Source organism: Rhinolophus sinicus, linkage group LG10, assembly GCF_036562045.2.
Source record: "Rhinolophus sinicus isolate RSC01 linkage group LG10, ASM3656204v1, whole genome shotgun sequence".
NCBI lineage: Eukaryota > Metazoa > Chordata > Mammalia > Chiroptera > Rhinolophidae > Rhinolophus > Rhinolophus sinicus.
In genome coordinates, this window is record NC_133759.1 from 52,468,631 (window position 1) to 52,492,349 (window position 23,719).

General features: G+C 51.8%; 1 protein-coding gene across 6 annotated transcripts in view; it reads right to left on the reverse strand.

Annotated features, from left to right (window-relative positions):
• Positions 1-22,865, reverse strand: part of FAM3D (FAM3 metabolism regulating signaling molecule D) — a 36,168-nt gene extending 13,303 nt beyond the window's left edge. For 2 of the 6 annotated variants that reach the window (XR_012489726.1, XR_012489723.1), the window contains exons 1-6: positions 22,558-22,819; positions 11,222-11,272; positions 9,400-9,507; positions 6,083-6,106; positions 1,954-2,071; positions 552-610 (exon numbers count right to left, since the gene is read on the reverse strand). Coding sequence is in view for 1 of the 6 variants with exons in the window: in XM_019724121.2 (XP_019579680.2) it covers positions 552-610; positions 1,954-2,071; positions 6,083-6,106; positions 9,400-9,507; positions 11,222-11,234 (322 nt within the window). In the remaining 5 variants the exon portion in view is untranslated. Of the gene's footprint in view, positions 1-551; positions 611-1,953; positions 2,072-6,082; positions 6,107-9,399; positions 9,508-11,221; positions 11,273-13,032; positions 13,461-22,557 lie in introns of those variants that run through there. The other 4 variants (XR_012489725.1, XR_012489727.1, XR_012489724.1 and 1 more) reach the window with 4 other exon arrangements.
• Between the last annotated feature and the right edge of the window lie 854 nt (positions 22,866-23,719).

A 23,719-nucleotide genomic window follows, 5' to 3' on the forward strand; every position in this document is an offset into this window, starting at 1 on the left:
CTCGCCCTGCCCCCAGCTCTGTGTCCCATCTCCCAGAGCTCTGCTTCCTTCTCCTTCCTCTGTGCTCAGCACATTGCGATTGTTTGTAACTTCATGGACCCACAGGGGGTTGTAAAGTCGGGTCCTGTTCTTCTAGCTTCCAGCTGGACCCCCCAGTGCTCTGGACATGGCTTGGTCCACACTGTCTGCTGTTGAGCTTTGTTGGATGAATGAATGAAGGTGTATCCTCAGCTTGTGATCTCACGCTGTTGGTTGTCCCTTATGGCTTCATGTATATTGATTTAAGCCTCCGGGTAGCCTTGAGGATGGGGTCATGTTTCATAGGAAAAGTGTGTCCCCTGGGACAGGCACGTGTGACAGAGGCCTGGCCAGGACTTCAGTAGGACTAAGGCTTTCAGACCTTCTGCTCCCACAGGACCAGCCAGGCCTCCCCAACTGACAGCACGTGATGCAGGCACGTGGTAGGAGCTGAGCTAATGTTGGTTGAATGAATGTACCACTGCCCTCCCCAGTGCTAAGAGCATGGTGGGGCTGTCTGGGGGGCAACTCACCGTTCACCAGGGCGATATTCAGGCCTCTGCCCACATTGTTTTTCACAGGACTCATGATCCTGAAGAAGAAATGAAAAACCAAATCCAACAGTCAGTCCCAAGCGTGGCAGGAACACTACGCTTTTGCGACTCTGGAACTCCGAGAGGGTCTACGTGATGCGATGCAGAAACATCAGGAAGCACACAGAATAATGTGGGCCACCTGTTTTCTCCTGGAAAGGAGCGGTGGGCTGGGTTCTCCGAGGAGTCTTTCATGGCATGTTTGGACCAGAACAGTCTGCTCAGGGACAAGGGAAGGTCCCTGCTTGGGGCTCTGAGGTGTTGGAGGGGGCCAGCCCACCTCCCCCAGGCTCTGAGGAAGGCAAAACCCAGAATATCGCTGCTGTCCTGTAGTGTCTGGGATCCCACGTGGAGCCCAGCTGTGTCCCTCACTGCCCAGCACCCACACTCCTGTCTTCTGCTATCCCTTGGACAAACTGTCCTTCTCCATCTCAGGCCAGGTGGTACCCAGGACTGACCTCTCTCCCAGGCTTGGACAAGCAGAGCTTCCTGTGCCTCTGGCCACAGGGATTGGGCCAGGCACGGTCATGTGACCCAGGCCAGCCAATGAGACCCAGTCTTGGGACTCACAGGGATAATTCAGAGGGGAAAGTTCTCCTCCCTGTGGGGTGCTAGATAGGGCTATTATCTCAACCCAGCTGGTAGCCAAGCTCCTTTACCACATGATGAAGCTTATTTTAAATTGAGAAAATAGAATCTAATGACAGGGAAAGCAGACCTGAAGATGGTGTGAGAGGGAGGCTGATGACATGGTTTGAACCCTTGAATCTGGCTGGTCCTGAAGCCCATTGCCTGGCCTTTTGGGCACATGAACCACAAGTTCCTTGCTTGGCCTAAGCAAGTTGGAGTTAGGTTCAGAATCCTGACCAAAACACCCATCTCTGTCTTCTTCTGTAGGGTTAAGTTTGCTATCCCAGGGCCTTAACCACCTGGCTTTGCTCTTGCACCCGGGTGGAAGTCTGGCACCTGCTGCCTCCAGGCTTTGATGAATGGATCTTGATCTTGAACCCTCCCCATAGGCATCTCCCTTCATAGGAAGCCCAGCAGCTTGGCTGTCAGACAGACCTGAGTTCAAATCTTGCCTCTACCACCAGCTAGACATGAGGTTATAGTTTCACGTCTGGGCGTGTTGGGGGATTGAATGAGATGATTTTGTAAGCACTTAGCAAGGTGCTGGCAGACATGGAAGCTGTTAGGATTATTGTTATTTGTGACCCAGAGTAAAAGGAAGCCTGTGGAAGGTGTGGCTTGGTCTCAGGGACTGCCCCACACCCGCCTCTGAATTAGCTAATGAATGAATGAAATACAAGAAATGAACCACCGAAGTTCCTCTTTTACTTACATGTGGTCTTCGAAGCATATGGAGGGGCCCACGACGTTGGCGGCCCCGCTGCAGATTTTAAACGCGAAGTAGTTGTCTGCGCAGGGCTTTCTGAGGCCACACTTGTTCTTCACGACCCCTGGGGAGGGAACAGGCCCGGTGTGGTGGCAGCAGCTGTGTATCGACCACCCCAGAATTCATTTTGGGGCCCTCCCATCACAGCCCCATCACAGGGCGACTCAATGCAGGCCCCCTGGTAAATGCATGTGGAGTAATGAGTGGTGGTTAGTAACAGCAGAATGTGATGAAGAGATTCTCTTGAGAACCTTTCCCTGGGGCCACAGCAGCCTTTTGAGCTCCCAGAGGCCCCTGTTGACAACTCCTGGGGCCCTAGCATGGGGGGTAGGAGTGTCTTTCACCGGTGGATTCCCTTGGGCAAGTCTTCAACCTCTTTGCACTTCAACTTCCTTACCTGTGAAATGGCAGAACTATGGTGCCTCCCCCACTGGGTTCTTGTGAGGAAGAATGAGCTCAGGTTAATATTGACTATTCTTCTTCTTATCCTCCTCCAATCATCACTCATTTACTGAGCAACTACTGTGGGCTGGACCCTGGGATACAACCGGGAATAGGTAGGTTGTGCAGGCCCTCCCACTGGGTGCTTAGCGAGGTCTCGGAACCCAAGGACTCACTATGGAGCACCTCTGATTATTGCGACTGCTGTTAAGACCTGTGTTCTCTCCACATGGCCAGCCCAGGAGGCCCGTGAAAGGTGGGACATATAGATGGGACCCCCAAACACGGCCTCTGAGTGTCAGTTGTGCTCTCAGTCCAGCAGGTTCTAATTTATGTTAATACGTGTTTTTAATACCACCTGACAGTGGGGAAGGTACTACTGGGAAGGATTGGTAAACAGGGAATTAGAGAAAGTTCACCTGCAAAGGGAAGGCGGTGGTTAGGTAGCCCCTCTCTCTTCCAGCCCCCGTGCCAGGTGTCTGGCTGAGCTGTGCCAGTGTGTGCTTGGAGCAAACCCACAGGCTTCCTCAGAGAAGCTGGCACATGCTGAGGGCTTGCTGTGTGCTAGGCACTCTAGCAAGTGCTTTATATTTATTATCTTGTTAAACCGTTTCAATATCTCCTGTGCCTGGCACACAGGAGGCAACAATAAATATTCATTGAATGAGCAAACAGCACTGGGCGGGGCTGAGCCAGAGGCTGGGACAGACGGTTAGCATGTCCAGTGCTCTTGCCAGCCTATAGGGAGCCTCGATGTGAATCAGGAAAATGCACCCCCTTAGCAGGGAACAGAACCCACTGGTGCAAGGCTTGGCAAGCCCACGACACCTCTGAGTAGGTAAAGGTGCCCCTTCCTAGGAGTGAGTGTAGCCCACGCCAGGGCACCCTCAGCTGAGTGGGCAGCCCTGGTGATCTGAGCGGAATTCCTGTCCAAGGCTCTGCGCCCCTGACTTTCAGCACACCCACCTCATGGGTGTAACCAGAGCTCAGCCAGGACATAATCACCAGAGAGTGAGAGACGGAGGAGAAACACCCTGAGGGGCTGTTCAGACCTGTGGCTCAGGAGGGAGGGCTGGAGACGGGGACCTGACTCCCCTTTCCCCACCCTCTGGACAGGACCCTGCACAATGGGGCCCAGCCCTGGCCAGCGGGCCTGGCAGAGGACGAGGCTGGGGAAGGGTCTTGCTCTCCTATGAGCCTTGGAGCCCCACTTCTGGCCACCTGGCCCTTCAGGGAGAGGCCAGTTCACTCTTGAGACCAGAGGTTGTCACCTATGATGGAGGGGTTGTGTCAGGCCTTGGGGACCACCGTTGAGTTTGCCTAGAGCCTAATCAACTGCAGCTAAGTCTGATAAGCCCAATGTCAACAGGCAGGCTTAAGCAGGCTTTTCCAGAATTGATTTTCTGACCATCCAGTTTTCACGGTCCAGCTGAGGGACGAAGGGGACTGTGGAGACAGAACCAGGAGTGCAGTTTCCAGGCTCTCGGCCTCACGTGGAAAGGTGCTGGCTCAGGTAGTAAATGGCCATCAACTGTGATTGGATGGCCATCAGCTGTGGCTAGTTGGCTTTCAGCTGTAACCAGTGAGCCATTGGCCACTAATATAACTTCTGTGGCTACGCTAGCAGAAAATGGGGGCTAGCAAGAAGATGGTGGCTGAGCTAGCAAGCGTGGATTGCAGTTAGCAAGTGGGGTTGGTTGGTTGGCAGAAAGCGGATGGCAGCTTGCAAATTGTGTGGCTCCTGCTTCCTGTGTCTCCAACCCAGCCGCCAGTGAGAATATAGTGGTATGACTCCCCTATCCTTGGCTCCATGGGTGTTGCTTTTTGGCCTCACTATGTCCTGCGTTCTTATGTGGGGAGCGGGACTAGAGACCCCGCATGACGTTCCGCCTGACACCCTGCATGACAGGGATGGTGCCCAGGGGGGTGTCAGCCCCTGGGAGGCAGGGGATTTGCTCTCTGGGTTTGGGCTTGGGGGCCACCCTCACCAGCTGCTCAACCCCTGTGGGAGCCTCTAGTACTGCTGCTCAGGGAGTGAAACCGCCCTGGAGGAGGGCGCAGTTAGGATGTTGGGCCGCATTTCAGACCTGCATTGTGACTTGCCGGAAATCTCTCCCTTCACCTTTGCCCACTGTAACATGAGGAAGTTGGCTTAGATCAGGGCTGTCAAAGAGGTTTCGTCTTCAGTGTCAATGGCTCTATTGTCAGAGGCTTAATAATAAAACTCTTGAGGCTCCCTGTGGGCTTGGCGGAAAGCGTGCTGGGGTCAACTGGGGGTGTCTACCGTGGAGGAGGCAGGTGGGAATGTGTGCGAGCATTTGCCATCCCCCCGGCAGGTGATGTGTGAGTGTTTGTTCAGCACCGAGATGTTGTGACTCTGTGTCGACTTCACAGTATGACTCAGGAGGCTTCAGGGAGATGGGATTGGGGTGTGGGATGAATCATTTGTGTTGATTTTCACAGTCTTTGCTGTCTGTGACCCCACGGTGCACTGGGCCGTCCATATCCTCGCAGTCAGGTAAAATCCCATTCCTGGAGCTCGATCCCTCTTCAGTCACCACCAGTCTGTGTGGGAGGGCGGGGCCCGGAGGTGTGGCCTCTTGCAAGGAGGTGTTGAGAGGGTAGGCTCTGGATTAGACTGGGAGGTTGACTCCTACTCCACCACTTACAGCTATATTGCCTTGACCCAGAGAGTTCACCTCTCTGAGCCTCAATTTCCTCATCTATAAAATGGGGATAATTCTAGCACCCACATAAGGTTGTGGTGAGACTTGCATGAGATGCCTGTAGAGTTCTGAATACAGTGTCTGGCACACAGTAGGCACTCAATCATTGTTACTATTATCATTGTCATAACTATCTCCCCCTTCCACCTTGTCCACACCTGGAGAGCTGGGATCATTGCTGTTCAGACATCTGCAGTGTCCACTATGAGGCCTGCAGCATTCTTGCCCTCCCAGCGCTCCCTCCCCTCTCTGCTCCTCACATCACTGACTCTGCAGCCAAGGTCTCCACTGGAGTCCCAGCATTCCTGCCTCTAGGCCTTTGCATGGGCCATTCTGTCCTCCACAAGGCACAGCTGAAGAGCCACCTCCTCCCTGATGCCCTCCCTGACCCCATCCCATTGGAAGGGGGTGGCCCTCCTGGAGCCCAGAACACTTGGCCCCACCTCTCTTGGCACAATTAGCACTTCTACCCCAACAGACAACGGCACCACCTCCTGTTTGCCTCTGGGGGTCCCTCAAGTACCTGGCATGCTGGTACTTTGGAGCAGGGACCATGAGCCAAGTTCAGGGTCATTGCAATGGTGATAATAAGCATAGCACCCATCCTCAGGGCTCCCAGCTGGGTGAGGGGACTCAGAGAAGGAAGGCAGGAGTGGGACACAGTCCAGACTGCAGAGTACAGGGACTGGGGAAAGGGGACAACTGAGCTGTTCCCATCAGTCTGAATGGCTGAGAAGGGGCTACCCCTGCCACATGGCTTGGGAGTTTCAGAAAGTACCATTGGATCACGGGAGGAGATTGCTGGACAGACTCTGGAATCAGAGATTTTTCTGGGACCTGCAAGCCTGGGAGTAGAAACCCTGGGTCATCTCACCCCAAGGCAAAGGGGTGACTGGGGAGATACTCACGGATCTTCTTGGAGTCTGAACCTGCTGGAGAGAAGACAGAATCTGGTTAGAGAGAAAGTGCTTTGGGCTTTCGCCTGCAGGATGGAGGTTGGGGGCTGGGGACAGGGGAATTGGAAGAAGGGAATTTGGAGTGGTGTTGGCCTGGCCAAGCAGAGTCCCCTTCCCATGGCGGATGTTGAAATGATTTTAAAGTCCCATCTCATCTGGGAGCCCTCCCTCACGTGCTGCTGCCACCCCTTCACTTACACACACACACACACACACACACACAAGCCCATGTACACATGCATACAAGCACAGACACATGCACATACACGTAGACACACACAGACACACACATGCACACTCATACACACACACAGACATGACTCTAATAGTTATAAAGAAGCAGGACTCCATTGTGAGAACCACTGGAGTTTGAGCCCTGACTCCTGGCTGTGTGACTGGGTGTGAGTTCTTGCCTCACAGAGGAGGTCATCACGCCCACCCTTGCAGGCTGTGGAGAAGATCCAGTGAGGTCAGGCTGTAGGGGCCCAGCCCAGCGTCTGTTGCCCTGGCCTAGGGAAGGGCTGGAGTATACAGCTGTTGTTGTTCAGCCACGTCAGAGTGTCCCTTTCCTGACGCCCCCAGTACCTACTGCACTGGGCCTTTGGACTTTTGGTCCCTTTCTGACATTCACACTGTGTCCTGGTTGTTCCTGCATTTCTATATCAGGTGTCCCACCATACCCAGTAAGTCCTAGAGGACAGGGCCCCCAGTGGCCACAGAAATTCTGGGGGAGAGAACATTCTTTTTGGGGAGGATCCCCACACTGACACGCTTTCCATTTGGACCTCAAGGGGCTGTTCATCCTGGAGTGTCGCTACTCCCTGCCTCCAAGGCCCTTGAAGTAGGATGGGACCCAGGCTGGGCCACTCAGAATGTCCCATTCCTCTGGGGACAGAGCCCTTCCCTAGGTTGATATACAGAAGTGCCTCTTTCAGCTAAGCTGGAAGATGAGCATCTGGAGAGAAGGTCTCCATCACACCTGCCTTAGAGAGAAAGCTGCCCACAGAATGAGGTTAGGTACCAACAAGTAGAGCCCGGTGCCATAGAGACTCTGAGGCTTTGTGGGGGCACCTACATCCAGCCACATCTGAAGCCTGTATCCATGGACTTCCCAATTACATGACATGAGCTATTCCATTTTGTTTAAACCAGTGAGAATTGGGTTTATCACTCCTGTCAGAAAGAACCCTGCCTAATTTGCCCGGTAAATCAGGAGTTCTTAATCTCCTGATGTGTGTGCTATGGACCCTGATGGTGGTTTGGAAAAGCCTATGAACTCCCCTGAGAATAAATTTATTCCCACTTCTCTTGAAATAGCACATCCTGCTATACCAGACTACAAGTTATTAAATTGTAAAATAAAATAGGTTGGATTAGAAATGAAACCAACTATATATCAATATACAATAAAAACATTAAAAATAAATTTGTGTTATAGTAATAGATGTGCTTCTATATTAATGCACCAAATATAAGGTGGGGGTGTGTGCAACCAGGTTAGGAACCTCTGAAGTAAATTAATGTTACTACTGGGTTTTGATGGTCACTTTTCCCATTGGGTACCTTTTTTGCCACAGGAAGCATTTCTCTAGACTCGGAATCACGCTCATGTACTCTCATTTTCATAGACTCTGTAATTCAGTCTGTTTGTCTTCCTGACTCAGACAATGAACTGGGGCCACATGTTCCCCATTTCAGGGTCCCTGAGACCTAACACACAGTAGTGGCTTGATGACCATTGCTTGGAGGTAGTTGAGATTTGAGAGGGAAACAATTTCTGGGGTCTCCTTTCAAACACTGTCCCCTCGCCCACCTGGGGCTGGGGCTCTCTCCTCTAGAGGACCCCCTGAGCTGCTCTCCTGGCCTGAGCCTCCTACGTTGACCTGGGCCCGTCTCGTCCAAGACCATCAGCACAGCAAGTCAGCCTTTAGTCTGCAGAAGCAGGGCCCTGGGCCTGGGGACATGGTGACCACCACACCTCTGTGTAAACCATCCTGACCTTGGTGTGGGCCATTCTCGATAAGAAGTGGGTAAGGGACCTATGACCCTCCACGGTGGAGAGTATGTGTTAAAGACGGGGTGACTAGTTTCCTGCTGCTGTGAAGCTATGAGCTGGCTCGGGCCACTGCCGGTCATTATGTTTCACTGTGGTTCTTGGTCTTCAAGGAGACAAGTCCAGAGGTACATAAATCCCCTCTCTTTCTCTTCTTCCTTTGAAAGGATTTAAAACTGGGAGACTTGGGTTCCCATTCCTGTTCTGACATCTACAAGAATCATTTGGGCAAGTTTCTTAATCTCCCTGAGCTTTTCTTTTCCCAGACCACACATAAAATTACAACATGAATTCATGCATGAGTCCACTCCACAACCACACCATGGATGACCCCAGGGGGCATTTGTGCAGCTTAGCGGAGACTACGCATGGAAAGCAGCTAGAATCCATCACCCATCCATCGTCCATCCATCCACCATCCAGCTGATCACCCACTCACCCATCCAATTTTGTTTCATTTATCAGTGTTTCCCAAGCATCTGCTCTGCACCAGGTGCTAGGGAGTGGATGTACACAAAATAAAATCTTTGCCTTTGGGAATCTTACATTCCAGAGGGTGGAGATAGACAACAGCCAGGTAAACAAATAAATAAATGGCATAATGATGTATGACGATGATGCTCTGAAGACAATAGGCTGACATGAGAGAGGCTGAAATAGGAGTGGGGCGTGGCTGTGGCTGGGGTGGTCAGGGAAGGCCTCTCTGAGAAGGTACCATCTGAGCTCAGCCTTGAAGGCTGAGAAGGAGCTGAGGAAATCGGCATGAAGAGCGTCCCAAGCAGAGGGAACGGCAAGTGCAGGTGGAAGCCACTCAACGCAGTTTCCTTCCTTCCTTCCTTCCTTCCTTCCTTCCTTCCTTCCTTCCTTCCTTCCTTCCTTCCTTCCTTCCTTCCTTCCCTGTCTCCCTCCCCCACCACCCTTCTTTTTTCTCCCCCTCTGTTCTCCCTTCTTTCTTGGGTCATCTTTCCAAAGTGGCCCTTGATGCACATGCTTTTGCCAGGGCCTGGGAACACATCTGTGTTCCCCATGGGCTCCAGGCTTTTGAGGGATTGAGGGTTTCCTCTCTCACCTCCCACCCCACAATGGCTGGGGTCCCAAAAGTGGACCCACATCCTGCCATGTCTCCTGGGTCACCCAGGGATGGAGGGAGGAATAGAGCCTTGGCCCTTAGCCCTCCCTCGTTCCCGGCCCTGCCCCAACAGGGAGCTGCACTCACCCAGCCAGGGGGGTAGACCGATGGTTCTCTTGCTGAAGCTGAAATAGCCGTAAATAAAGATCCATGAGGTGATCAGGACAAAGATGAGGGCCAGGATGCGAAGCAGATCTGCAGAGCAAGGAGATGCTGCCATGAGACCACATCGCAAGGCTACGTAGTGAGACCACGCGAGTCCTTACCACATCCCCACAGTGAGACCACATCAGGAGACCCCATGCTGTGGACCAGTCCACAGGCCCACAAGGTGAGACCAGTGTGAATTCATGCGACGATCAAGTGGTGAGGTCATGCTGCAAAGTTACATGGCAGCATTCCCCAAGGTGGGACCACTGGGAGAGAAATGTAGTCCCCTCCAGAGAGAGAATCCCTAGGGGTGAGGTCTGGGAATCTGCACTGTATCCAGCACCCTGAGATGGGACCTGAGCACTGCAGTGGGAAAGCAGGAGGCAGGCTCTGCTGCAGGCAGCCCGGGGAGGTGAGCCCTGCCACAGGAGTCAGGAAGGCTGTGTGCTCAGGGCAGCCATCCACTGCTGTGTGACCTTGGGCAGGAGCTTGGCCTCTCTGAGTTGGAGTCCCTCGGTCTCATAGTGGACATGGTAACACCTTTGCCACTGAACCAATGACTTGGGGGGTGGGGTGGGGTTGGCTCCTCACATTTTCCACCAACTCCCCTTGAAAGCCATCACAATAACCACACAATGCTGTCCACAGGAACACACAGCAGCCTTGCTGAGGTCTCCCCTGCCTCACAGACAGATTGCTCCCTGACCTGCCTACCAGCACTAGGGAGCAAGCCCACACATGGCATGGACCCCCCAGAGCTCTCTGTTCCACTCCCTTTCCTCATGTTGCCACAGGGTGAGAAGCGGGCTGCAGTAGACTTCCCAGCTCAGGGACTCCGGGAGCTCCTGCCGCCTTCCGAATCCAAGCCACTGCCAGGCCACATGCCCTCCCTCCTCACCTGCCCTTCCTCTTGGCATCACCCTTCTCTTCAGCCTTGAATTCAGCTCTGTGGCCTTGTGCTGGTGTCAAGCTACTTGGGGTGTGGGAGGAGGACCCCTGGATCCTGTGGGGGGTGGCTCAGGTCTATGGGGGTCTGTCATCTTCTGGGGCTGTAGGCACCCAGATTTCCCGCTGGACATCAGCTCACCTTATACAACACTCATTTTTGTGCCAGGCACTGTGCCAACAGCTTTTACATGCAGTATCTCAATTCATCCTCACAGGAACCCTCTGTGTGGATCCCATTGAGTGTCCACGTTACAGATAAGGAAACTTAGGTTCAAGTGATAAAGGTGGGATTTGAACTCAGAGCGGTGAGCTGACTCTAAAGCTTGTGATCCTCGCTCCTCACACTGTTTGGGAATGTAAACGCATTGTGTTCATTTCCTATTTGGTGCCTCAGCTTCTCTATCTGTACAGCATGAAGATGCAGACTAGAAAGCAAAGGCTTCTCGTGCCCAGTCCTGTGATGTGAGGATTCCAGAAGACCCCTCTTGAAGCAAGTATTTGTCCCTAATTTCCAACTAGAGTCAGGGGTTTCCAAGATAAGGAATGCCCAGGATCCCAGCCAGGGGGGCTCCCTGTGCCAGAGTTTCTCTAGCCCTTCAGCTTAGAGGCAGGAAATTGTCTCTTCCATTCTTCTACGTTCTCTCTCCCTGGGTTGATTTCCTCCTGGAATTCTGGCCTGGCCATTTGAGAACAGTTGCAGCCAGATGACCTCTGAGTGCAAGATGTGCAGATACTGTTGACAGAGAAATGATTCCAAAACCAATTTTGGACCTCAACCACGAGCCTTAGCATCCTCCAAGCCTGGCCCTACCTGTGACTCTCATCCTGCTCAGGTGAGGAGTGGCTTGGGGTCAGCGTTAGCCTGTGGAGAGAAAACAATTGCATTGGAAACCGGAATCTGGAGTCTGAAAATGCACAAGGCTGAAGAGTAGGGACAGGTACCTCCACCTGAGGAGATCACCGCTTTTTCAGTTTGGTTCCTCACCACCTGCCATATGAAACGGGGGAGCAGTTTCCTTCCTTTCCTCCCTGTCTCTACCTGTCCTTCGTTTTTGCCCCTCAAATTTTATATCCAAAATGTCTTTCTCGAGTGTGGAGATTAGAAAGCAGAGGAAGGTGCAGCCTGCCAGCCACCGTCTCTTGGAGAATTGATTTATTCACTCACTCATCCATCCATCCATCCATCCATCCATCCATCCATCCATCCATCCATCCACCCACCCACCCACACACCCACGCACCCATCCATCCATCCATCCATCCATCCATCCATCCACCCATCCATCCATCCTTCCGTCCCCCCAGCCAGCTGAGAGACATTGCTCCTGGGAAACCATCAGGGGGAAGAAGCTCGAGATCTTTGCTGATGTAGCAAAATGAACTATAATAAGGAGCCACATGTCACAGGTGGTTTTGCATGGGACACTATGTAAGCAGTATCTCCTCTAATCCTCATAAACCCCCATTTTGGGGTGAGTAAGCTAAGACTCACCACGATTAAGCCCAGGCTTATTCACCTTGCAAGGGTCAGAGTCAGAATTTGGAGGCAGGTCTCCAGCTGCCCAATTCTCACAGGGTCCCACTGCCAGGGTTTTTTGTCTTAGAAGGAGAGTTGAAATGGAAATTTCCTCATTTTTTGAGTCCTGGGCAGGGGTAGGGTCATCTTGGGCCCAACTCTCCCCTGTGTCAGACACAGGGACTGGCAGTTTCCAGTGATTGGGCAGCTTTGAAAACACCCAGCAGGTCTCTGGAAATGCAAGCGAATTCTCAGGGGCTAGTGGTAACTGTCCCAGGCTGAGACTCCCCGCAGCAATGACCTGCTCCCACCACTCTTCCTCTCCCCTCCCTACCTCAGAATCTTCTTTATCCTTAGAATCTATCTCAATAGACATGGTGTCTAAAGCCCAACTGTCAAGGATCCAGACTGGGTACTGAGGCGGCCGGGCTGGGCCAGTCCTTCATATTGAAACAACAACAGCACATACAAATCCACGTCTCCTCTTGAGAATTATAAAAGTCCTTCCACCCACTCTGGTCCTACCCCCCTAGGGTCTTCCGGTTGAGAAAGCTAGACTGTCGCAACTATCTCAGGGACCCTGCCCCCCACAGAAATTTTGTAGAACTTTCTGAAATTCAGATGAGCAACTTTTTTTTGTTTCCATATACAAAAGTATATTATGCTCTTGAATGTTCTCGGGATGTGACCTACAGTCCAGGAGCCCACGGCCCTGGATGAGGGAGGCTTGAAGGACACACTTGGGGGTCCCCTGTGTGTGGAGGATCTCGGAGAACTGGGGGCTGGGCAGGATGGAAGGACAGGGTCAGAGTCAGACAAGAGGGGATGGACAGATGAATGGACAGACATGGGTATTCAGAGAGAGAGTGTGAACAGAGACAGGCTAGAGCGATGAAGATAAAGACGAAGAGGAGAGGGAGGCGGCAGAGATAGAGAGAGGCAGAAAGACGAGAAAGAACAAGACAGCAGTGAGAGAGATAGGGACCAGGATGAGAACAGACAGAAAATACGACCTGTGTCCACCCAGATTCAGAGAGAGAGAGAGAGAGAGACGTTTAGAGAGACAGAAGAGAGATGGGGCTGAGGCAGAGGATAGGGGCACGTACCTGAGCAGGGGGCTAGCCTCTTGCTGCCATTCCCATGCCAAGCAGGGACTCCCTCAGGGGAGGGACAGGGGTGGCGAGGGCTCTCCCAGCCTGATGTCCCCCCCTGGCTGAGTCCCCAACTACCCACTCGGCACCTGCAGGGCTCTCTGCTCATTTGAGTCCAGAACCAGCTCTCCCTGCCAGCCCCTGTGTGCTGTGGAGCTGGAGCCCAGGGCTGGCCTATTGGGGTTAGCAGAGAGGGAAAGAGGCATGTGAAACAGGTATGCAGGCAGGGTGTGGCCATAATCCTGTCTGCAGTCACCCAAACCCAGAACACGTTCGTTCCTCCTTGTTCCTGCTGAGATTGTCACAACCTGTTACTCAGGTTAGGAAGTTCAGGGGCAAGGGCAGAGGGAGAGATGTCTTACTGCCCTGCATGGTGACTTGATGGGTCCAGGCACAGATATGGTGGTGCCAGTGTAGTGTTGATCACAGTAGATGAGGTGGGAGGGTGGAGGACGGAAAGTAGGGCCTGGGGGCTGGGGGTAGGGAGTGGGGAGGCACACACTGCTGAGAATTGCCCCAGTCCTCCCTGACTGGAGAGCCCATTGTCTGCCCTTGAGTCTCTCCCTCTGTCCTCCTCCTCCCTCCGAACCCCTTCTGATTTCTGGCCAAGCAGCTCTGGCCAAGTGCATAAGCCCCTCTTTCCCTCCCATGGCAGGGAGGCCTTATTTCCTGCAGGTCTAGTACAAGTCAAGTACTTGAGTATCTGGGGAATTGGAGTCTTGCATAGTCCTGGAAAGTTAGGGTGATTAAACCACTGACTACAGAAGAAAGCTGAATTTCAGAGAGGGCAAGTGACTTACCTAAGGCTGCACAGGTAATTATAGATTCCATACCTGAAATATTCCCTGAGCACTCGTGGGAAGTCAGGCTGTGCCCGAGGCCTGGGGGAAGTGGCTGTGAGCGAGACACTCCCTGGAGCATCCTGGGCCTTTGCATTGCTAGTCCCTCTGTCTGCGCACCGTTCCTCTGCCTCTTTGCCTAGAACACTCCTATTCATCCTTCAGGTCTGAGTGTAGAAGTCACTTCCTCTGGGAAACCTTCCCTGGCCCTCTAAATCATGATTAAACACTGACCTGTGGTCCTAAATAGGTACCCCACCCTGTCCAAAGGGGTTGGCCAATCAGAGCATTGTGTTTTCTTTATGATTGTTTCAGAAAGGGGCATGTGACCCAGACAAGGCCAATCAGAGTTTTTCCTGGGATGGATCTATGGAAACTGGGGAGAGAGAGAGGCTCTTTTCTCCTGATGATGCTAAGCTAGACATCTGTAAGTCTGGGCTACTGGAGTCCCTTTCTCAGCCATTACAACATATCAGCTCCTGTTGCAGACAAGTCCCACCAGAAGGTGCAAATGCCAGGGCTGAGCATGGGGGCACTACGTGTGATTTTGCTCCTGAAATAATCAGGCAGTAACAGGCCTATGATGTTGGGAAAGAGGATGGACTTTGGATCACAGACTTGGCTTTGCCACTTAATAGTTGTGTGTTTTGGGACACACCTGTCTGGGCCTAGGCTACCTCTTTTGCCAAATGAGGGTGACATTATTTACCAGTCCTGAAATGGGGGTTGGGCAGGGAGGCCACCTGTCTAGAAGGGGCTTGCTGGCCCGATGGCATCACCCCATCTCCTCCCTGTTGTCAGGCCCCACTCACCCTGCTGTTTCCTGCTAGAGCACCTCCATGGCAGGGTTCCTACATGGATGTTTGTTCTTTCTGCGGAACCAAAATGCCGTCACAGTATTTGCCTGCTTTCTTGTGACATTTCTTTATGGCCCTATAGGAGCTGGGACGTCAGCTTCTTCCTGTTTCCTGGAGTCCTCTGTATCTTATCTTTCCCTTGTAGCTTTTCCTTAGGGCCTACCTCTGAGGAAACCAACTCAAAACAGCATAAAACCAATCTGTCCTTTCCTCCCCTCGGCCTTCCCAGTCCTGGGCTCCCTGTCTTCCCACAGCACCACCCTTCTCCCCACTTCTGACCAAGGGCTCCCCGAAGAACTAGCCTGGCCTGGGCAGGGGTCTCTACCTCTCCTCCTAAGCCTGTCCAAGAAGCCCCCTCACCTTTGCGTTACCTCAGGTTGGGGGACAACCTATGCCATGCTGCCCCCATGAGAGTGAGCCCTCGTCTGCCTCTATGTCCTCCCAGGAGCATGTTTTTCTGACTTTTCTTCTTGTCTGAACGCCAGGCCCTGGGAACCCCTCCCAGCACCTCTGTCAGGAGAGAGGGACCAGACTGTTTTCTTGGTGAGGCCTTGAGCAAGATTGCTTTAGCTGATAATAAAAATAATACATTATAAACAAAATAATAAAAGTAGCTACCGTTTGTGGAGTGCTTGCTCCTCAGATCAGGCTAAGAATCTTACACATACATCTCACCAAATCCCGGTGAGATGAATCCACTACCGTCTTCACTTCTTAGGGGAGGAGGCTGAGGCTGGAAGAGGGGGGTAGCACGCCCAGGGTCTCACAGCTGTGGTGGCAGAGCTGGGGTTCACGCCACTGACCGCAGAGAGCAGAGGGTGAAAACAGTGGGCACGGTGGCCGGCAGGCCTGGTATGGACCCTCTCTCACCGCTTCCCAACAATGAAGGGCATGGGCGTGAGGGGCCTCTGTGTGTCTAAGAACAGGGCTTGACTCTTGAAAAAGCAGGCATTTTAATTGGAGCTCAAAGGACAATTCTACACCAATAAAGTGTCCTGGCTTGAGGGACGATGATTACATGCCACTGAGGGCTTGAAATTTCCTTCACTGAGCAATTGAACGTTTGGGGCAAGGATGGAAAATAGCATCTGTGCTATAGCATCTGTGCCCGCCCCATGGCAGACCTACTAAAGTAAGCACAGCCCTTCTGGCTAAAGCAGAGGAGGATGCAGATTCTTTCCCATGCAAGGTTTGTCATCCTTGGAGTGGGGCCACGTGGAGTTGGAACTGGGTCCTCGCCACAGCATCAGCCTTCAGGAACCAGAGGAAACACAGTGGAGGTGGCTGACACTTCCCTCTTGCCACAGACAAGCCTGAGACATCACACAGTCATGAGCTGAGCAGGGGACCCCTTTGAGCCCACCTGGTTAGGAGACCTCTGTGACATCTTTTTAAAAAATTCTACTTAATTACTTATCCTACAATATTTCCTGAGAATCATCTCTGAGAAATCACTATGCTGAGGGTAGGAACAGAGAAGAGAACCAACAAGGTTCCCCATTTCTAGAAACACACAGCGTAAGGGGGTAGGGACAAGCTCGTGGATGGCTACGGCGCAGAGGGCTAGGTGCTCTGGTAGGGAGAGCTTCCTTCAGGGGAGCTCCCAGCCCAGGAGTTTGTCAGAGAAGACTTCCTGGAGGAAGTGACATTTGGCAGATGGAGTTCTCCTGGAAGGTATTCCAGGCAGAAGGAAAAGCATGTGCGGAGGCTCAGAGGAGAGGCAGAACATGATATTCTGATGGTAGAGACCAAAGTGAAGAAGGGAAGGGAACAGAATCATTAGCATTTTAAGGACTGGGATAGTGGCCTAGGGTTTTGTTCTGAGGGCAATGAAGGGCACAGGAAGACTTACACAGAACCAGTGATGAAACTGGAAGAGGTAGCTTGGAAGAGGTAGCATTTCCTCCAAGAAGCCTTCCCTCATCCCTGGCTCCTGGGCTTTCCCAGCCTCTCTGAGACTCCTACTAAGGCACCTTGCTGTCCTGTTTCACGGCCATCATTGAGTTTTGGGCTGGATTCCCCTCCAGGCAATGGCTCTTGAGTGCCTTCTTCATCCCTGTCCCTGCTGCTAGCACCAAGGCACATAGTAGGTGTGCAGTCACTCACTTCTTAGCGGGAAGTGAGTGACTTTCTGCTTGGGAGAGAAAATAAGGGAAGGAAACAAAACACCTAACAGGAGCTCCTCCCTCTGTTTAAGTGGCTACTTCCTTTTTACCCCATCTCAACAGTTTTCTCCAAAGCTGAACTCTGTCCAGAGGATCTGCTCAAACTTTAGAATCTAACTAGCCTCCCCTGGAAATTCAAGCTCAGGTCATTTTCCTCAACATCTCTGGAAATTCTGTGGGCTAAATGTTGTCACCAAACGCAGGGGGACACTAGCTACTCTTCCATGAGCTTCTTTCTGTTCTGCCATATGTGGGCAGGTAGTCATTACAAGGTACGGATTCTACGTGTATTGGAGTATAAGATGGAAACTATAGAGGGAACAACGGGGTCTGAGGGAGACTCAGGAAGAAAGAGCTAAGACTGAGGTAGAGAGACATGAACAGAACAATGAAGAAGCAGAGACGCTAAAAGACTGTCAGTGACAGATGTATGCATACACACACACACACACACACACATACACACACACACACATGCGCGCACACCCCAGAGTCAGGGCATTGCGAAGAGTCTGGCTTGGAACCTGGGGATGCGTTAACCCTGCCCGGCCTGTTTGTACCTTGCCCTGATTTTCAATCATCCCCCAAGGCCACCCTGAACACTGACTGTCGTGGCCCAGGCCTGTGTGCGGTAGTCAAAGTAACCAGAAGCTGCCTTTCATTCTTTAAACTGTCCTTATAAACTCCCGGTATTTATAGGCAATTATTGATCATGTCACCAATACAGAGGGAGATAAATAGCGAATAAATCTATAAATAATAAGGCTGGTGGCTCCAAGAATTTGTCCCAGTGACATTTATTTCGGAAGGAAATAAGCCCATTATTTCCTCTATGCCCTGTTTTAATTTTATTTATTGGTTTTAATGGTTTTCTCCAGCTCTAACCAATGGAGAATTATTGGGCCATGTAGGGCTGCATAGCAGGAGATGCAAGAAGATTTGAGGAGGCCCAGGATGCTCAGAGCTCGTCTCCCTAAGTTCCTAGGATGTTTCCCGGAATAAGACAACAGCCAGTGCTCTGAGACTCTTCCTTATCTTAACTAACTTAATCCTGCAGCAGTTCAATGAGGAATTTGGGGAAACTGAGGCACAGAGAGATCAGGGCTCACAGCTGGTAGGAGTCAGAGGAAGAAAGGATCTTTGAGAAACCCAGGCAGAGATGAACCCAGGAGCCCACATTTTTAACCACTTTGTTTTACTCCTCTAGACCAGGGCTCAGAAATGTTCTGTAAGGGACCAGAGAGGAAATGTTTTGGACTTTGTGGGCAGTATGTTCTCAGTCACGACTATTCAGCTCTGCCATTGCAGCAGGAAATCAGCCGTGACAGTGTGTAAATGAATGAATGTGGCTGTGTTCTAATAAAATTTTATTTGTAAAAATAGGTGGTGGGTTGGATTTGGCTGTGGGTCATAGTTTGTGGACCCCAACTCTGGGTGTGGCCCCTCTTAGCCTAAGGTGGATATGAGCCCTAGTGTTCCCTGTGTTGGGCTTCCGCCTGCCTGGGTTGGGTCAGCCAAGGTGGAGAAGGAAGGCTTCTGTGGGATTAGAGAGAATTCCTAAAATTCTGTGCCCCCTCCCTCCTTGCCAGCCCCCTGCTTGCTTCGCATGGCTCAGCTGCCCACCCTCTGTCCTCAGTGGGTTTTCAGGGGTACTTCCCTCCCAGTTCACCTGACTGGGTTATCACCTGAAGGTTCTTGTGCAGTGCCGGGCACTCAGGCAGCCCCCAGGAAACAGCAGCTCTAGCTAGATTTGCACTTTCAAGTTTGCAGAGGCCTCATCTGGCCGGGGAACTGCGAGTCTGTATACATCGCGGTTAAGAGTGGAGGCTTTGGGGCCCCGTCTGCCTTCTGCCATGGGACAGTGGACACAATCCTCTCTCAGCCTCAGTTTCCTTGTCTGTACATGGCCATCACAACCCCTAATTTAGTGAAGATTAAATGTGAGGATGCACCCAGAGCATGCGGTATGACATGTGCCCCTGACGGTTGTTAATCAACCCAGCCCCTTGCTCCCTCCCTTGGCCATACGCCCTGTGCCCTCCACCCTCCTCCCAAGGATGAGACAAAAGTGTGCTCAGAATAGGGAATGAGTTCCTCCAGGCCCTGACGGAGCAGCAGGAGGAAAGAGGAGGTTGTCTGGCCAAACATGCAGCCCCTTCCCCTCCAGTGTCCTGGGGAATGGGATAATCTGAGGCTTCTGGCCTCTTTGGGTACAGGAGCCGGAGAAGCCAGTTTGTGCCTCTTTGCTGAGAGCCTGGCTATGAGTCACCAAAGAGGACAAATTGGATCAGGGAGGGGCTGCTGGAGCATCTGGGTTCATCCCCGAGCCCTGGCTGGCCTGCTGTCGGCCTGTCTGAATTACTTCAGTGGGTCAAGTATGGGGAAACTCACCTGAGACCCAGTGGGTAATTCTATTCCTTTTCATCAGAGGCATCTGGGTCTTGGCCTCTTTGATTAGCCAAGATGGCAGCCTCCACAATGAAGTCAAGGGGGGCTTGGACAGGCCTTGGGAAATAAGTCTTACCTAGAGAGGTGTGGGATCCAGAGATTTCTGAAGGAGAAAGAATCTTACTACTACTACTAATAATGATTCTCATGTTATTATTTTTCAGTATTATTATTGTTAGTCTGCTCATCTTGAGCCCTGTGTCCTCCCATTTAGTATTCCCCCAAAATCTTATGAGGCAGATTCTTTTATTAGCTGCATTTTACCCATGAGGAGATTGGGACTTAGAAAGATTAAGTGACTTGCCCAAGTAGAAAGTAGCTCACAGAAGTAGAATGATTTATGGAATATTGCCATTCACTGCTTTAGTAACTAATTAAATGAATGGTTGACGGTAGGGTGTGGTGGACATCTGTTATTTTGGTGATCTGGCAAGTATCCATTCTCCCTTCTTCTGGTGACTGCCCTGATTTTCTTTGGGACCTCCCCCTACTCCCACTACTGTCTTGCAGTTGGGTAGGGCTGGCCCCATTTCTGGCTCCAGGGGTGGCCACATGGCCCAGGCCTAGCTCCATCGCTTGGTCACAGAGATGGAATCAGAGATGGGCAGGTGACCCAGGCTGAGGAGATCAGAGCCTTCCCAGGGTTTTGATGGACTTGCCAGGGGTTCAGTTGGGGCTGCTGAGTCAAGATGACTCAGGAAGAAGATACTGATGGGTATGTTTGCCACCATAGGAGTAGAATCTGTGTGAGAATAAAACACTAGAGGAAAGGATCCAAGAAATAGAGGGGGATGTCATTTTAGCCCCTATATCCAGCCTTGCCTGAAGTAAGAATTATCTCTGGACTTTTCCACTATGTGACCCAATATAGGTCTTTTATTTTGGTGGCTGGTTTGAGTTGGTTTTTGTCGCTTGCATCCAGAAGAAGACTACTACCTCATCAACAAGGATTTTCTCATTTTAAACAATAGTTACAATTGCAAGAAAGGTTCAAATTAAATTCCCACCCTCCCCCTTCTGTCTTGAGGTTTGGACACCTCTGGCCTTGCGGGGGCCTGAAAATTCAGGCAGACCATAAACTTTTTCTCAGCATTTTTAGCAACCGTCTCCTCATGGCTTCCCTACCAGAAGCCACATCATTCTTGACATTTTCACCAGAAGAATATTCCTCTAACATAGAACTGACCGTGTCTGCAGAAATGTCCAAGTCTGTGGCACTGTACCTGGGTCCCAGCTTCTCTCCCACCTGGCTGGTTGACTCCCACCTCCCACCTCCAAGCCTCTGCTCTGCTCATGGAGTTTTCTCCACCAGGGCTGCCCTCACCTCTTCTCTCCCAGGGAACCCTATACTTTGTGGAATGTTGTCTCCTTTGTGAGGTCTCCCTGCTGTGGCCTGTGCAGAAATCTCCTCAATGCATGGACCCTGCAGCTGGACTGCCTGGGTGCAAATCTTCTTTTTAGCATTCATGGTGCTACCACCTTGGGCACTTCCTTAGGCCTCAGCTCCTCATCTGTGAAACAGGGTATATGACCTACCATGTAAATTTGTTATACTGAAGTGAGATAATTCATGTAAAGCACTTGACACCATGCTAGACACACAGTCAATCCTCCATACGAGTCACCTGTTATTATGATACTGATCACAGAGCTTGTTCCCGTCTCTCTCACAGTGCCTCCCGCCCCAGTCCCTTTACTCTCTGTCATCTATCTACTATTTCATGTGATAGACTGGGAGCTCCTGAGAGGGCGTCTAATCACTTCTAAAAGCTTAGCACCATGCACCGTGCCTGGCTCACAGTGGTGCTCAGCTTTGACCGCAGCCCCACCCGGTATTCTGCACCTACTAGGTGCCAGGCCTCCTGATAGGTGCTTCACGTCGTCGTTTTCAAAATGCACATCAGTCAAACCCCAAGGAAATGACTAATGTCTCCATTTTTTTTTAAATAAGGGAGGCTCAGACAATTTGCCCAAGATAACACAACTGGAAAAAAGGCAGAGCTGAGATCCAAACTCCAAAGGTGGGGCTTCCCTCAGGAATTCTGTGTTATCTCCCCAGCCACATCCTTGGGGGCACACCTAGACATACCCACTCCTGCTTCTCAGAGCGTCCCTGTGCTGGTCACAGGAAGCTTCTGCCCTTCTCCAGGGGGCCTGCCCTGTGGGCCTCTAGGCTGGGCTGGGGCTGCCACTGCTTACAGAGGCTGGCTGCTGCCCACCAGAAGCCAGGCCAGGATGAGACCAGCCACTTTAATATTGGCTGGCCTGGCATGGCTTGAGGTGGGCAGCTGCCAGCCAGTATGGGGGGAGGGCAGATGCACTAGAGCAGACAGGCAGATGGACAGACTGAAGCAAACACTGGACAAAACCAAACTTCTTCCCACACCTGTGCTTGGCCTGGGAGTGACCACCTCGCTGGCCTCACCTCCTACCACCAGGTCCTGACCTCTCCATGTAGAACTGGCCCTCCTCCTCCCCTCCTCCCTCACCCCCTTCTCTTAAATTCTGCTGTGTGTCAAATGCTTACCTCTGCCCTCCTACCCCTGCCAACCTTCCTTGGCAAACTTAGTCTCAGAGAAGTCTGTCCTGACTCCTGGGTTATCTCCTATGAGGCACATGTCAAAACTATTTGAAATGACTATCTGTGCAATTAATGTTCATTGAAGGAATCATCTGCAAAGTTACTCCTGTACCAGCTCTCTTCAGCTATGGACTTAGAATCAGCTGTGTCACAGAGGCAGTGCTGCATAGTGGTGGGGAGCATAAATATTGCAGCCACACTGCCCGGACAAGTTGTTTAATCTGTCAGTGCCTTGGTTTCCCATCTGCAAAATGGGGGTAGTAATGGTGCCTTCCTCACGGATGTGACATGAAGATTAAATGTGCTACTATATGAGCATATCTTTGCACTGAGCCTGAACTCAGCCTCAGAATCCTCATCACATTCCACCATTAATTGGTAAGACTTGGCCTCTCAGATAAAAGCTACCTGCCTTCCTCAGTCTGACCTCAGAAATCTCTTTGATTACGTGGTTTCCTTCTTCCTCTCCTTTCGCCTTTCTCTCTCAGGCTCTTTCACTCTTTAGTTTCCACCTTCCTCACCTCCATTTTCCTTTCTCTCAGTAACGTGGACACAGAGGTATTGCCCTTTGCATTCTGGCAGAAACGTACCTGAGGGCTCAAGCTCCTATTTCCCTGCTTCAGTGGAGAACGCGAGAGGGTCTACGCAGCTGGTGCCTTGGATCCCTGAGCCAGCCGACCACAGTCCCGGACCAGCCTGTTCAGGGAGCCCAGCCTCCCGGTGCCCAAGAGACTGGGGCCTCCCAAGTGAGGCCTCTAGATGCAGGAGGCCCAGAGAGCGGGACAAAGTACCTTCCTTTGGAGAGGTCTGCCGTAAGTAAACTCCCTGCCCTGGTAATCTCACCAGGAAGGAGGAAGTGAATCTAAAGACTCCCTGACAGGAAATGAGCCTGAAATCTTCCCTGGCTGAGCAGCCACCTGAGCCCTGGCTGGGACCCAGGCTGTGAGTGCCTCCTCCCCACAGAGTTCTCCTTGTCTTGGTAGAAGACGTTTGGGGTGGCAATTTGAGCAACTTAGTCAGGAATGATATACCATAGTGGCTGCCTGAAAACACAAAACAGAACACAACAAAACAGCATGCCCCCAAAACAAACCAACCTCATGCTGACAACCTTCCCTGGCCCTGGGGGGTGAAGTGGGGCCTGTAGAATGAGTTAGTGAAGGTGCTGTTACCTGCTCTGAGGTGCTGGGCCAGGTGCTGGGCCAGGGAGGAACTAGGGAGAAGATGACCCGGGGGTGGGGGGAGGGGCTGACACAGAAACCCAGACAGACTATGGGTGGGGGTGGGGCAGCAAAGGACGGGGTCAAAGGCGCCTGGAGATAGTGAGCCTGGGTAACTATCTCCAGGCGCCTTTGACCCCGTCCTTTGCTCCCTTCATCAGAAGCAAGGGAAATAGGAGGAGGAGGCCATCTGGGAACAAGATTCTGGATTTGGTTTGGGGCACATGGAGTTAGAAGCTATAGCTGGAGAGAGAGGGAGGAGAAGAGGGACGGGCCAATATGTGGTAGAATTTCAGTGTAACGGTGCATGCAGTGTTTCCTGCCTTTCTTTCTCCTTGGGCCTCCAGGTGCATTCAGAGGGGCGCAGTGTCTCCCAATCCCCATCCAACCCCACAAGTGTGTCGCTTGTCATGATTCTCATTCCTGAGACCTTTTCATCTTAGGATGAGTTCTTTCCCAGGAGGCACCGAGTTCCCCAGGGGCACCTGGGGCCTTTTTCCCTTGTTTGCCGGCAGGTCGTGTTTCTGTACTT